Raw genomic sequence first — 14152 nt, forward strand, 5'->3', positions numbered from 1 at the left:
CAAATTATGTTTATAAATTAGACAACGCGATTCTAGAGTTTTGTTTTTTTGGGGGGAGGGGTCTGGGCCTGGGCACTGTCCCTCAGCTCTTCAGTTCAAGGCTAGCACTCTACCACTTGAGCCACAGCACCACTTCCGGCTTTTTTTCTTTTTGCTTATGTGGTGCTGAGGAATGGAACCCAGGGCCTCAGGCATGCAAGGCAAGCCCTCTACCACTGAGCCACCTTCCCAGCCCCGATTCTAGAGTTCTTATAAAAATAAATAGAGAAAGTTAGGGAAACATCGAAGAAGAACCCCAGCCCTACACCCAGACATTAACAGAGAAGAAGGACACCTACATGCCTGAATTTCTCTATTATAGAGGCCAAATTAGGCCTAGGTAGGTTTGACACTTCTTTTTTTTTTTTTTAAATGTGGTCTTTTTATTTGTTTGGTTTTTGTTTTTGCCTTTTTTTTAATATTATTTTATTTTATTTGTGAACATACTGTACAGAGGGGTTACAATTGCATGGGCAGGATAATGCGTACATTTCTTACCAAGCATTGCAGCCTCCTCCTTTGTTTACCTTTCACATCACTTCCCAGCCTCCCCCCTCCCCCCCCAATCCCAATCCTTCTCCTTCCCCGCTTCCCCCCCCCCCCCCCCCCCCCGCACCGACGAATGTGATGTCAGGAAAATGAACCCTTAGATATGTATTTTAATGTTTTTTTTCTTTCATGCATGTGTTTCTAATGCATTTCTCTTTGTTGCTTTGTATGTCCCTCCCCCACAGTATAACCCCTGCTTTCACTATATTTGATGTCAGTATAACTTGTGGAGGAGATGGGGAAAATTCAGTTGTTTAAGGATACAGGTGGACCTGTTGCAACAATGAAAAGTACAAGTTGTCATGTCCAAAACGAGGTTTGACACTTCTTAAAGGGCTTGCTGCAAAAACTGCGAAGTGCAACACACTAAACACACATTTTAACCTGCGTGTAAATATATAACCCACGTGTGCATACCACAGAAGCTTGTGTAACAGGACTGTTACACATCAGCCCTGGAGGTCACCAGTCCACACACCATTTTGGTGGCCAGCCGACCCCGGGCCCACGGGGCCCTGCGATCCCTCGCACTGGACTCTTCCTCCTTTGCTTTACTTCCACGTGCATTCGTGCATAAGGAAACTGGCCTGGCTTCGCCCGCGTGGGACTCAAAAACCACCACCACGGAGGAAGTCGGGGCTCTGGCAGAGTTAGAGACCAAAGAACCAGCCTAGGGTCAGGTAGGGACCGCTTTCCCGCCAGCCCAGGGTCAGGTAGGGGCCTCTTTCCCGCCAGCCTAGGGTCAGGTTCTCTTTCCCGTAGGCTCGGGGAGGTGCTCGGGAATCCGCCACCGATGACACCGCTGCTGGCTCAACTGCTCCGCTTCTGGCTAGGGCTTGCCCTTCGTGCTGCGGCCAGCAAGGCACCTAGGAGCCACGGACTCTTAGTCTGGAGGTGGTTTTTCAGGCCCAGCCCTGGGTGTACCCGAGGTTCTCGGAGCCGCCAGGCTGATCCTCCGCCAGCGTTGTCCTTGTGCTGGGCCGGGCCCCGCTCCTGCCAGTGGACGCAGCTGCCTCCGCCCCCGCCTGTGCGTGGGGAGGCGGTGCCGCAGACTGACAGGACTCCCGGCTGTCTCATTGGGCCAGAGAGTGAGTGACGCGCGGAGTCCCCGCCCCACGTCCCCCCGCCCTTCGGGCACCCTCCGGGTGGCCTGCACTCCTGCGCTGACGTGTCGGGGCGTTCGGCTTCCGCTCCTCCCCGCAACCACTCAACGCGGCCCGAGGGGCGGGGTGGCCGGGCCCGCGCTCCTCTCCGCTCCGTGCCCAGCCCGCGCCGCCCCCCACCCCCACCCCCGGATGAGCGTATATATTCCGAGCGGGCGCGGGACGCCAATGAGTGGCCGAGCTGTGGGAGCCAGAGCCGGGTCGAGCTGCCATCGCTGGGAGAGAGGAGGTAGGGGGGTCTCAGTCGGTGAGGGGCCGCGGGGACCCGGGACCCGGGGTGGGCGTGGGGCGCAGCCCCTCCACACGCACGCTCCCGCGCCGCGCGTGCGCGCGCAGAGGTGGACACGCGCGCCGTGGGAAGGTGCCGGGCCACACGGGAGCCCGCCCGCGCCCTGCGCTGCGTCCCCGGCCCCGCGCCCCCGCGCCCGCCCGAGGGTTGTGTGGGCTGGGCCACGGGCTGGAGAGCCCGGTGGGGATGAATGGGGGCGCTCCAAATGGAAAAGGGGTGCATGGAGAGTGTGGGGGCCAATGTCTGGAGTCAGAGGTGCCTGGCAGGGCGGTTGGGTGTGGGCCCTCACCTTGGAACCCTGAGGTCTCAGGCCAGAACCTGTGGGCAGTTGCCAAGTCTGACGGTGCTCCCGGGGGGTAGGTGGTCGTTGGAACTGCCAGGCGGGTGCGGATTGGAGTGTCTTGAGTGTCTGAGGGAAGGGACGGAGAAGTCTGACAAGGACAGGAGATAACTGTAGGGGAGGTGACAGCTGGACCAACGCTCTCCCCCTTATTAAGACTGGTGGTAGGAGAAGGTTCAGATTTTTTGGGTTTCCTTTCACTTGGCCAAGCAGAAGGCTGGGGTTGGAGGGCTGAGAGCACACATGTGTTGAGCAGATGGTTCCTAGAAGATTTTTTTTTTTTTTAAATCAAGTTTGGTCCGATGCCATATTTATGAAATCTGAAGTCTTAGATGACACACGAGTCATTATGTGATGCAGACGTTTGGGGAGTTGAGGTGAGATTCACTGGGTGTGAACCCAAGGGTTTGCAGGAAACTGAAGATTCTTGTCTAGTCTGTCACTGTTAGATGACTCACATAGCTGGCACTAAAAATGTCTTAAGCAAAGGTACAGTTACTGGTTATGGCCCAGGCTTAATACTCTTTTTAAAAATCTGTAAGAGGTTTGCTTAAAATACATATAATACATAAAGGGCATACACGGAGCCGCTGAGATAGTGACAGAGACCAGAACAGAGGGAGATGCTGGATTTCTTTAATGCTGGTACTTAAATTCCAATAAAAATCTATTTGATAATGATGGATTATCACCACATTATTCTTTAGGTACCTATCTAGTTTTGTTATAATTTCTAGAGTGAAGTTCAATTTTCTTTTCAGATATCGGTTGTCAGAATAAAAATCCATGTCTTTAAACTCTTGTTTTCTTAGCTGCTTGCCATTACATACAATACACCACACATACACACACCTTATTACCAGCATAAGTGGGAATCAGGATACTGTATTGAAAGTATAGAGGTAGTTATTGTTGCTTCTAGTAAACATCTTAGATAATTATACTTGTCCAAAGCTCAAGTTATGGTTGTTATGAATAGTCTATAGCATAAATGAGCATATGTGATCTTGTAATGTTCTGGTCAAAAGCAAAGTTTATGAATTGACTTATTTGTCTAGATCCATTTTTTTCCCCCGAAAGTCTCTGAAGGTGCATGGGAATCTAATGACTTCAGAGAAAGTTTTCCTTATTGCTTAAAGTATTATATGCTTGTCTGTGTTTTTTTAGTAGACCAAGCCCTCTTCATTGTTGACTCTTGAGGCTATATGAAAGAGTTGGTTGTCATAAGGAAAGGTTGATTTGTACAAGGAAGTAAAATTATTTGCGCTGGTCAAATGATGGGGGAGGGACCAAGAACTAGGATCTCCTGTTCTTTGGTTACCTGTTTACCTATTTCCCTTTCCACTACAGCATACTCCCTTAAACAAGGGCAAACACAATATTATAAGTGAAACTATTTCTTGGAAAATAATACAAATCTATCCCTTTCCATTACCTTTTTTATATGATTACAAAATTAAAAATGCACCATGACTCTTAAAACTTATACAAATCAATTGAAATGCCTTTATTTATTTTATATTTTGCTGGTTCATAGGCTTGAACTCAGAGGCTGGATCCTCTCCCTGAGCTTATTTTGCTCAAGGCTAGCACTGAATACCACTTGAGCCATAGCACCACTTCTAGCTTTTTCTGAGCAGTTTATTGGAGATAAGAGTGTCATGGACTTTGCTGCTTGGTCTGGCTTCCAACTGCGATCTTTAGAACTCAGCCTTCTGAGTAGCTAGGATTACAGGTGAGAGCCACCGTGCCCCCTGGATCATGATATTCCCTTGTTTTACTTGGCTTACCAAACCCCAGAGTCCTCACCTTGACCACACGATCGAACTTGACCTTGTCTGTGCTAGACTCTTTTGCCTCATTCATTGTACTCTTCCTTGCATCAAGCACATTCCTGAATTGGGGCTATATGCTTTTCTTTACTTAGAATGCTTTTCCCTATATTATTAACTTGACCTGCTCTATTCTTCATTCAGATGCTTTCTCAAATCAGATCAATAGATGTCCTACCTCACCACCCATCTAAAATATCCTCCAACATCCTGTGGTTCCTCAGCCACTTCTGCCATTTTATTTTTCTTCATAGGTTTGTCTCCCAGTACTGCCTGGTCTTTTATGTTTTTGTCTCCTACACTGGAATGTAGGCATGCACATTGTTGCTTTCTTCATTTCATGTCACATCACCCAGATCAAAAACACACTAAAGATAATAATTTTCCTTCTTAATAATTTCTAATTTCTAACAATCTTGATTTCTAATCTCTTCTAATAATTTCCTTTTAAAGTTGTTACCATATATTTATTTGCACATTAAAAAGAAACTTCAGCTGCATGCTGGTGGCTCACACACTGTAATCCTAGCTACTTAGGAGACTGAGATCTGATGATCATGGTTTGAAATCAGCCCAGGCCGGGAAAGTCTGTGAGACTCTTATCTCCAAATAAGTGTTATAAAAGCTGGAAGTAGAGCTGTGGCTAATGTGGTAGAGCACTACCCTTGAGCAAAAAGCTCAGAGACAGAGCCCAGACCCCGAGTTCCATCCCCAGGACTGGCACACAATCAAAAAAGGAAAATTCTAGGGTAAGCTGTTCACGTAATGAGGAGGGCAGCTCAGGAGCTATATATTGACATATTGCATAGCAGTGTCTCAGTCAGCATGACCAAATATAACATGGTGGTCCCATAGATTATGATGGAACTGAAAAATTCCTATTGCCTAATGACATCATTGCACGTGTCATATCATAGCATGCCACAACATTTCCTTGTAAGTTTGCAGATGCTGATTTATAAGGATCTCCTGCCTTGACAGTCCAGTAAAAGAACAACACAGTTGCATATAATCTGTATGGCTTTAAATGTCTATGTTACTGGTTTGCATATTTATTGTACTATACTTATCATAGTTTTGGAGTGTAATTCTGTATATCAAAATTTTTTACTATGAAACAGTATATGTGTTATACATGTTATGCTGGCAGCAACACCAACCATTTTGTGCATGCTATATCTCTTGATTGCATCAAAAGGCAGTTGGGTGATTGAGCTACACTAAGTAAGCAGGCTCTATGAGATTGACACAGTGATCTGATTTTCAGAACATTGTCTCCATTGTGAAGCTCTGAATGACTGATAAAATTTCAGCTGCCTATATCTCAACCTGAAGGTTGTCTTGTTCTGAGTGAGGCACCCGAGTCACCAGAAAGTTAAGTGACCCAGACAAACTCTAGAATTATGTTCTGAATAATTTGATATATTACCTTTCACTATTGTGTGAGAGAAGAATGGGTGGTTTCTTTGGTACCTCCTTGTCCTCTTAACTTTTTCATTTGAGTAGTTATAAATGCAGTAATGATTTACAGTAGGCCTCACATTTATCCCTTTCAATTTTTCTTTTTTTTGCAACTAATCAGGTTCATACCTTTGCTTTTTTTCTACCTTCAATTGACTTTAGCCTTTTCCCCCTTCTTCTTGTCCCTTATTACAATTTTTTGTTGCCATTTCTAATATTTTTTTTTCATCTCTGTAAAGCACGATGCTGTGCCCTGTTTAATAATCTGCTGTTGGCTGCCTGTTATGTATTCTGTTAGATCTGCATTCCACTGCAGAGCTTCCTAGCTTGTAGTCTAGCCCTACCCAACACCATGTTTGCATAGAAGACATTCACTTTCTCACTGCTTTCTCTCTCATACATGGTCACTCCTCATGGACACCCAGCTCTGCTTTTTCCCCTAATCTTATCTACCTAATCTGTTTCCTGTGAGACACAGCTAGATGGTGATTTTTATCATTAGAGATAAAAGGAGGATAGTTACAATACTTACTGGTAGCTTAGTGATCAGAGGGCTAGTACAGAGGCAACAAGAATGAAAACTGTGAGTCCTGGACTCAGGTTTCCTGGGGTTCTGTTCCATTCCACCAACTGGCCAGGTTGCTTAGTGGCTCTTTGCTTCATCTCTTCTGTGGTAAATGAATGACAACAACAGCACAGGTACCATAGATGTTAAAAATTAAAGAATTCATACAGCACCTGGGACATGGTGCTAGTTGTTATCTAACAAATCTAACAAATTTGGTCTATCACAAACATTGTCAGAAATACAGAAGTCTATTCCTACACATCCAGTCCAGTCATATATCAAACAAAGGGAGTATCTTCTAAAACATGACATTCAGCTGTTTCATAACTGTGTTAGCATCATAGAGTGCACTTACATTCACCAAGATGGCTCAGGTGCAACTATGCATCATAGTTTCCTGGGACCACTGTGGTAGTAAATGTGGTCTGTCATTTCCTAACACTTAAGTAGATGTATATAGCTGTACTTAATTAAGTACAAAACTGTACTTAATTTAGTAGGGAACAATCTCTCAGGTTTGGAGCTTGGACTTTGGTCTGCTATTAATTCATTTTTTTCTTTTAGGTTTACAGCTGCAGCAATCCCACACCTGTTCTCACAAAACTTAGCTGTCAAAGCACTATGAATGCTAATGACCTCAAACTCAGGTTGTCCAAGGCTGGGCAAGAACACCTGCTGCAGTTCTGGAATGAGCTGGAAGAAGCTCAACAGGTAGAACTTTATGAAGAGCTCCAGGCCATGAACTTCGAGGAGCTGAACTCCTTTTTCCAAAAGGCCATTGAAGGATTTAACCAGTCATCTCACCAAGAAAAAGTGGATGCACGGATGGAACCTGTCCCTCGAGAGGTGTTGGGCAGTGCTACCAGGGATCAAGATCAGCTCCAGGCCTGGGAAAACGAAGGTACTGGGCGTGTCCTATTATGTAGGTTTTTATGAGACATACAGAAACTGTTTAAGTAGCTAAATCATGTAATTAATATTTTGACTCTCAATGCTGCCTTAAGCTATCTTCCTAAAATAGCTGAAGTGTCTCCAATCTCTGTCCTCAATTTCCATACTTCTGTTAGATTTCTTTTTTCTGAAATTGCCTAGCACAGGTTAAGCTATAATTTAAGATAGCTTAATGTCAAAACCTGCCATGGCCTTGTCCCTTGCTTGTATATTTTTGATCTTGTTTTCTTCTGTATTTTCCCTATTTCTGTTGCCCCACATATTTTACCCAAGCCAAATCATTTACCTCTCTCTGATCATTATATTATGCCTTTTCTAAGGTTTATTCTCAGCTTGGTCTGGCCTTTACCTTTTCTCTACCTAGCCAGGATTCCTTGTTAGGTCATGTTTTAGAATAGTTTAGTGCAGTGAATCTGCTGCTTATAGGACTTTACACTTTTTTTTTTAATTTTTGCCAGTCCTGGGGCTTGAACTCAGGACCTGGGTACTTTCCCTGAGCTTCTTTTGCTCAAAGCTAGCATTCTACCACTTGAGCCACAGTGCCACTTCCAGCCTTGTCTGTTTATGTGGTACTGAGGAATTGAACCAGGGCTTCATGCATGCTAGGCACATGCTCTACCACTAAGCCACATTCCCAGCCCTTTAAAATTTATTCTTTAACATTCATCATACCTGTTGTTGCTGCATGACCATTTTGTCAGTGTTCATGTTGGAATTAGTTGTCATTCTTGCATCTCATTCTGCCTTACAGAAGGACTTCTTCATTTTTTTTTCCTCATTACATTGTAAACACTTGAAGAGAGACACCTACGTCTTGCTCAACTCTATGTCCAGTATCATGTAGAAGAGAATTTGCTGTTACAAACTGGTCAATAATATTTGTTGAATCTCCTCAAAAATTTTTATTCTAAAATGTAATAGAATCTGTTCTCATATCTAGCCCTAATTTGAACTCTTGGATGGCAGAATGGCTCATCTATAGCTGTTTGGTATAGTAGAGAGCTGTATTTTAAGTAGAAAATTTCTATGTATTGTAGTCAAAGCCCTTGAGTGTGTGTACATGCTTGTTGTCAAATGCAGATCTTATTTTCCCGTGTGATTGAACAGATTCAATTAATAAATTTTTTCTTTTTATTTATTTTTATTTATTTATTTATTGGGTCTGGTCATGGGGCCTGAACTCTGTGTCTGGGCGCTGTCCCTCAGCTCTTCAGTTCAAGGCTAGCACTCTACCACTTGAGCCACAGTGCCACTTCCGGCTTCTTTTTTCTGCTTATGTGGTGCTGAGGAATCAAACCCAGGGCCTCATGCATGCAAGGCAAGCGCTCTACCACTGAGCCATCTTCCCAGCCCCCTTTTCTGTTCTTTTTAAAAGATATTACTTTATGCAGAAATTAGCATAAAAACAGCAATTGCTTATAACCTCATCAAGTTTGTTTTTATGTACTCAAATCAGTACTTGGATGTGTGCCTGTTTACTTTTATATATGTACAACAATTTCTTTTAATTTTTATTTTATTGTAAAGTTGCTGTACAGAGGGGTATTTTTACATTTACTCTATCATTGCTATTTTTATTTTGTCTTCCACTAGTTGACTTCTCACTTCTCACCACAACTCCTCCCCTCCACTATAAAAAGAAGCATAACTGACACTAATAACCTTTTGTATACCTCTCTGTTTCTTTCTCTGGGCTCATAATTGACATCTTTCTAGAATGCCTGCCAGAAAGTACTAGAGTTTTACTTCTGGGTAGGCTAGCTCATAAAAGAGGGGAAATAGAGCCTAAGTAGACCTCAATTCCCTTCATCTCCCCACCATTAGAGCAGTTCTGCCCTTTCCTATTTTGTGAACCTGATCTTTACATGAAGCTGGTGTGTGTGTGTGTGTGTGTGTGTGTGTGTGTGTGTGTGTGTGTGTGCTTGTGCACATGCATGCTAGTCCTGGGGCTTCATTTCAGGGCCTGGGCATGGTCTCTGAGCTTTTTTGCTCAAGGGTAGTGCTCTACCACTTGCCACAGCTCCAACTCCACTTCTGGCTTTTTTTAAATGGAGATAAGAATCTCATGGACTTTCCTGCCCAGGATGGCTTTGAACTGTGATCCTCAGATCTCAGTTTCCTGTGTAACTAGGATTGCAGACATTAACCACCAGTACCTGGCTATATGATCTTTTAAAAATTAAAAAAAAAATGTTTGTGCTAGTTCTGGGGCTTGAATTCAGAGCTTGGGTACTCTCTTTGAGCCTTTTTGCTCAGGGGTAGAGCTCTTACCACTTGATCAACAGTTCCACTTACTTTTTAAAAAATGGCAATGCCATTATACCAGCTAATGAAATTTACAGTAATCCTCTTATTTCTAAAATGAGTTCAGATAGAGTTCCCCAAATAGTCTTCTTTTTGTACTTAATGGTTTTGGGAAAACTTTCAGCTATAATATATGATTAAAACTTAAAGATAAAATATTTCCTCTGAGTAGCTCTCTTGGGTAGTTTCCTTTAGTTTTGCTAGTTGAACAGCTAGTGGATGTCACTCTACTTGTCCTTGGAGTACTGACAATTTAAATGAAAGTTCTAGTGTGCTCTGCTTCAAACATACCTGGGCTGCTTTCCCTGTTTGAGGTGCATGCCCAAGTTAAAGTTTATAGGAAGAACTCGTTCAAGCAGGAGTTATCGTGTTAACATTTGACTGTAAACTCTTTTCTGTTTCTTGCAAATGGTAGGAAAAGTGCGCATAATCTCTTGGCCTCATAATACATGACTCTCCAAAGAGAGACATGTATTCCAGCCCTGGACATGGCTCACTCCGCTTTTAATTTTTTTTTAGGCCCTGTTTTGGTTTGTGTTAGAGTTTCTTTGGTAGAAAAAAATATTAACTTCTGTGTCCTATAATGAAAGGTTGAAAAGGATGATGCAGTGACATACCTCTTAGGTTTCTGATCATTTCTGCACAAGTTTATGACACAAGTTCTTTATTTCCCAAGTTTCACATGTGTGAAACTGTTGGGAGTTAGTGAGTGTTACAATCCTTAACATTTTTCTGTATCAGTGCTCCCCCATAGGGTATTTGAAACACTGTCACATATATTTTGAAACATTGTAGCATTGCTATACATTTTCCCCTAAGTTTACTGGATTGTATTTTCCCACTTCATCTTGAGCAATGTTTTATCTGTCATAAGACATACACTAATTTTAGAGTTCCACACTTTCTGTAGTAGATGACTACTTTAGCCAGGGTATCTGCAGTTGATACTATGAGCAGTACAGCTGCAGCTATTGTTTTTGAATGGCCTCTTACCTTAATACTCCAGGGACTACTTGTTTCCACTTGTTTCTCTGCTTGTAAGTGGGATCATAGAAAGAAGTTAATTCAGAAACCCCATTTTATTCCAAATGCACATGGATTATGTTAGAATTCATTATAATAGTTGCTGCAGGGAGAGGAGAGGTAAATGTATGTTGTTGTGGAAAGCATGTCAATACCAGTTATGAAGTGACCAGATTGGTTATCTGGCCCACAGATAAAAGAGTGGAAGAAAGCTTGGCAATCCAGCTTTGGGGAAAAGACAAAACAAAACACATGTGAATAAAGGATGAGGCCACTATAAGCTTCTGATTTGCAACATTTTACAACTGAAAAAATTAGAAACTTGGGATGGAGCAATAGTTTGGGGAAGTGATCCAAGGAAAAGAAGTTTCTTCAGAGTTGTTTTGTGAAATGGTTGGAAGTGATAGAAATCAGTAGATTGGTGTGGCTGGAATCCAGGCGAGCAGGGGCTGAAGCTGCCTGTAGGCAGTAGCTTTGAACTGAGAGTAAAAGGAAAAGATTAGGAAGAATGGCAAGAGTTGTGATAACTGAAAGCAATCTAATGTACAACGTGCCATGTAAGGAGACTGTAAGAACAAAAAGATCAAAGATCTATGTCCAAAATAGGTATCTGGAACTTCAAAACAAGATGTTCAGAAATCTTTCTAATTCAGGGCTGTGGGGCAGCAGTTTTCTATTTGCAGTTCTGCAATGATGCAAAATTGGTTCACAATAAAATGTGACCTGAATGAGGCTATTTATGAACCACATTTATCCCCCTTGGTGTGATTTTAGGCTTGACCTGTAATTATGGCCCAGTGGCTAGGTTTATCTACAGAATTCTTAAAAATTTTAATAACACTATGAAGTTCTAGAAAGCAGCTTTGCTCTAAAACTAGAGCAAAGCCATCAATGTTTGTTTTAATCTTACTTCGCTTCTTAAAGTTTTTCTTGCTTGCAGAGACACAAGTTCATGCAGCCTTTTCCTTCCAAGGTTCTCTGCCTTCTGGTGCTGAGATTGTCCATCTTTGAGTGATAAATATAGGCTTTAGATAGGAGATCTAGCAAGATTTTGGCATTATTTTGAATAATCTAGATGGAGAACCTCAGTCTTTGAATAGCTATTAGAGTATATATATATATATATATATATATATATATATATATATACACATATATATATGTAGATATATATGGATATGTAGATATATATATCCCCAAAAGCAAATATTTATCCACATGTGTGTGTATTTGCATTCAGATCTTAAATCCATCTTTATTTTTGTCCAGAGAATAAAATGTATTTTATTTTTAAATTAACATACATTAAATATACAAGGGGGGATTTCATTGTGACATTTCCATACATGTGTACAATGCACAAAGATTAACATTTTTATTCAAACATTGTGTTTGATCACTACTTGCTGCTGAGTATTCAGTTGATGAAAACTGATAGGTTCCATACAGAAGTAAATCAATAGTGAAAAGACTCAGTTTATTGACATATTGATTAAGAATGGCAATTCCTTTGAATAACTGCTTAAAGACAATAATAAAAAGAAAGAAAAGGAAGGAAATTTTTACAAATATTAATGAGGTATAATTAAATACAATAAAATGCAAATGTATATACAAATATAACTACTTTCCTAGTCAAGAGTTAGAACACTTCCAACACCCTACACAATTTCCTAGCCTATGGATGACTCTTGAAACAATGAGTTAAGCTGGGTTTCAGGCCAGGTATCTTAACTTCTGAGACTGTTCCTTAGCTATTATGCTGTACTTATTCTTTCCTGGCTGAAAATTTCTTTTCTTTATGTTTATGGTGTGATAGTTTGCCTAGTATATTTGTGTGTTTATCGATTATAGGCTGGGAGTAATTTTAGTAGCATCTTCATTGACTTTGGAACCTTGACACCTTCTTTTATCCTTTCTTCTTAGCACAACCAGAAAGTAGCCAAGTTCTTGCAAAACCTTTGTAGCAGTACTTAGTCCTTGATTCCTGATGCTTTCATTAAAAAAGTGTTTTATTCATTACAGTATATAAATTTAATCGCTTTGATGATAAAAAGTGGTTTTATTGAAACGATAGTTATCCATGAGAATAAGATTCTTTATTCTCTTACCTCATGCAGATAGGTAAGTCTATATCTTTGTATGTTTGTAAATGTTTTGTGACACTTTTTTTTCCTAGGACTTTCCCAGATTTCTCAGAACAAAGTGGCAGTTCTTCTTCTAGCTGGTGGGCAGGGGACAAGACTTGGAGTTGCGTATCCCAAGGGGATGTATGATGTTGGTTTGCCATCCCATAAGACACTTTTTCAAATTCAAGCCGAACGTATCTTGAAACTACAGCAGTTAGCTGAAAAATGTTGCGGCAACAAATGCATCATTCCATGGTAAGATGTTTTATGGGAGTGTTTGCACATTGATTGTTTTATAATATTCAAAGTGCATTGATAAGGTGACATGATTTTCTCTCCTTTTATTTCTTTTGCCATCTTATGTTTTATGCTCTTTGGCAGTTGCCATATCAAATGAGCCATGCCTCCAATCCTAATATATTTCCTATTTTTACTGATTTCCTTAGGAGTTAAAATTTACTATGTATTATATATGTGCATGTTATATATTATATGTTATATATTGTATATAACATACAATATATATTATATAATAGCTATAGAGATGGCTTAAGCAATATACACTCATCTCTAACTTTTACATCTGTAAGTATCTTTAACAGTACTTGTAGGTACTCAGTAGACTTAGTTCTACTGAATGTACTATGAATTAAATTGCTGATTGAAAATCAGCTTTCTTCTGAAATTAGAAGATGTTGATCTCTGATATCTAGCATTGTTGTTTATATGTTTAATGCCATCCTGATTTGTAATACTTTTTTTTTCTTACTCTGAGAAAGCATTTGGGATTCTTTCTTATCTTTAGTATCCAAATGTTCAGGATGATGTGGTCTGTTATTAGCCACTGCTCTGGGTGCCCCATGGGCTTTCTCAGTCAAACAACTTGTGTCCCTAAGAACCAGATTATCTAGTTTTTGTCCCATTGCCATTACAGACACATCAGACAAAAGCTACGCTGATTGTTTTCCTCTGTGGGTCAAATGTGTTAGCTTCTACTTGTGTGCTATGTTCTCAGGACTTCTACTTTGGACAGTATTTGTCTCTTAAGCACCAAGAGATCACAGGAAATTCTGCTGTGTTTTGAAAGAGTATTTGGTTTAGTTTTTTCATCCCTTACACAGAGCAGTCTTGGAAGTTAGTATGTTTTGAGGGGGAAACCAGCTGTGTGTGTCCTACGGTCTCAAGTCCCCAATCTTGTTATTTCATTCCTATGTGGCCAATGAGAGGTCTGTGCCTTTCTTCTCTGCAGCTGTGGTCCAAGTGCAGATTCTTCACCAGTAGTCTGTCCCAGATCAGAAAATACTCTCAGGTCTAGACAGCTAGAGATCCTTAATTCCTCTTTGAAAGATTCTTCCTCCTTGGGACTTTAGTTGTAATCCATATTGCTTCTGGAACTCTCTGATTCCTTTGAAGATATCCGTTTTTGTTTTGGTATTTCCCCCCCAGCTTTTCTAGCTGTTTTCAAAACAAATACTATCCTACTGGGAACTGTTTTTTCATCTTG

The 14152-nt window shown here is 41.2% G+C and overlaps 1 protein-coding gene across 4 annotated transcripts in view; it reads left to right on the forward strand.

The window, feature by feature from the left end:
* The first annotated feature begins 1191 nt into the window (after nucleotides 1-1191).
* Uap1 (UDP-N-acetylglucosamine pyrophosphorylase 1) overlaps nucleotides 1192-14152 on the forward strand; it is a 31350-nt gene continuing 18389 nt past the window's right edge. For 2 of the 4 annotated variants that reach the window (XM_013021841.1, XM_013021837.1), the window contains exons 1-3: nucleotides 1767-1980; nucleotides 6806-7142; nucleotides 12699-12903. In XM_013021841.1, the coding sequence (XP_012877295.1) occupies nucleotides 6863-7142; nucleotides 12699-12903 (485 nt within the window). In that variant the 5' untranslated portion in view covers nucleotides 1767-1980; nucleotides 6806-6862. Of the gene's footprint in view, nucleotides 1269-1766; nucleotides 1981-5567; nucleotides 5587-6805; nucleotides 7143-12698; nucleotides 12904-14152 lie in introns of those variants that run through there. The other 2 variants (XM_013021838.1, XM_013021839.1) reach the window with 2 other exon arrangements.

This window comes from Dipodomys ordii, unplaced genomic scaffold (genome assembly GCF_000151885.1).
Source record: "Dipodomys ordii isolate 6190 unplaced genomic scaffold, Dord_2.0 Scaffold57, whole genome shotgun sequence".
In the NCBI taxonomy this organism is placed as follows: domain Eukaryota; kingdom Metazoa; phylum Chordata; class Mammalia; order Rodentia; family Heteromyidae; genus Dipodomys; species Dipodomys ordii.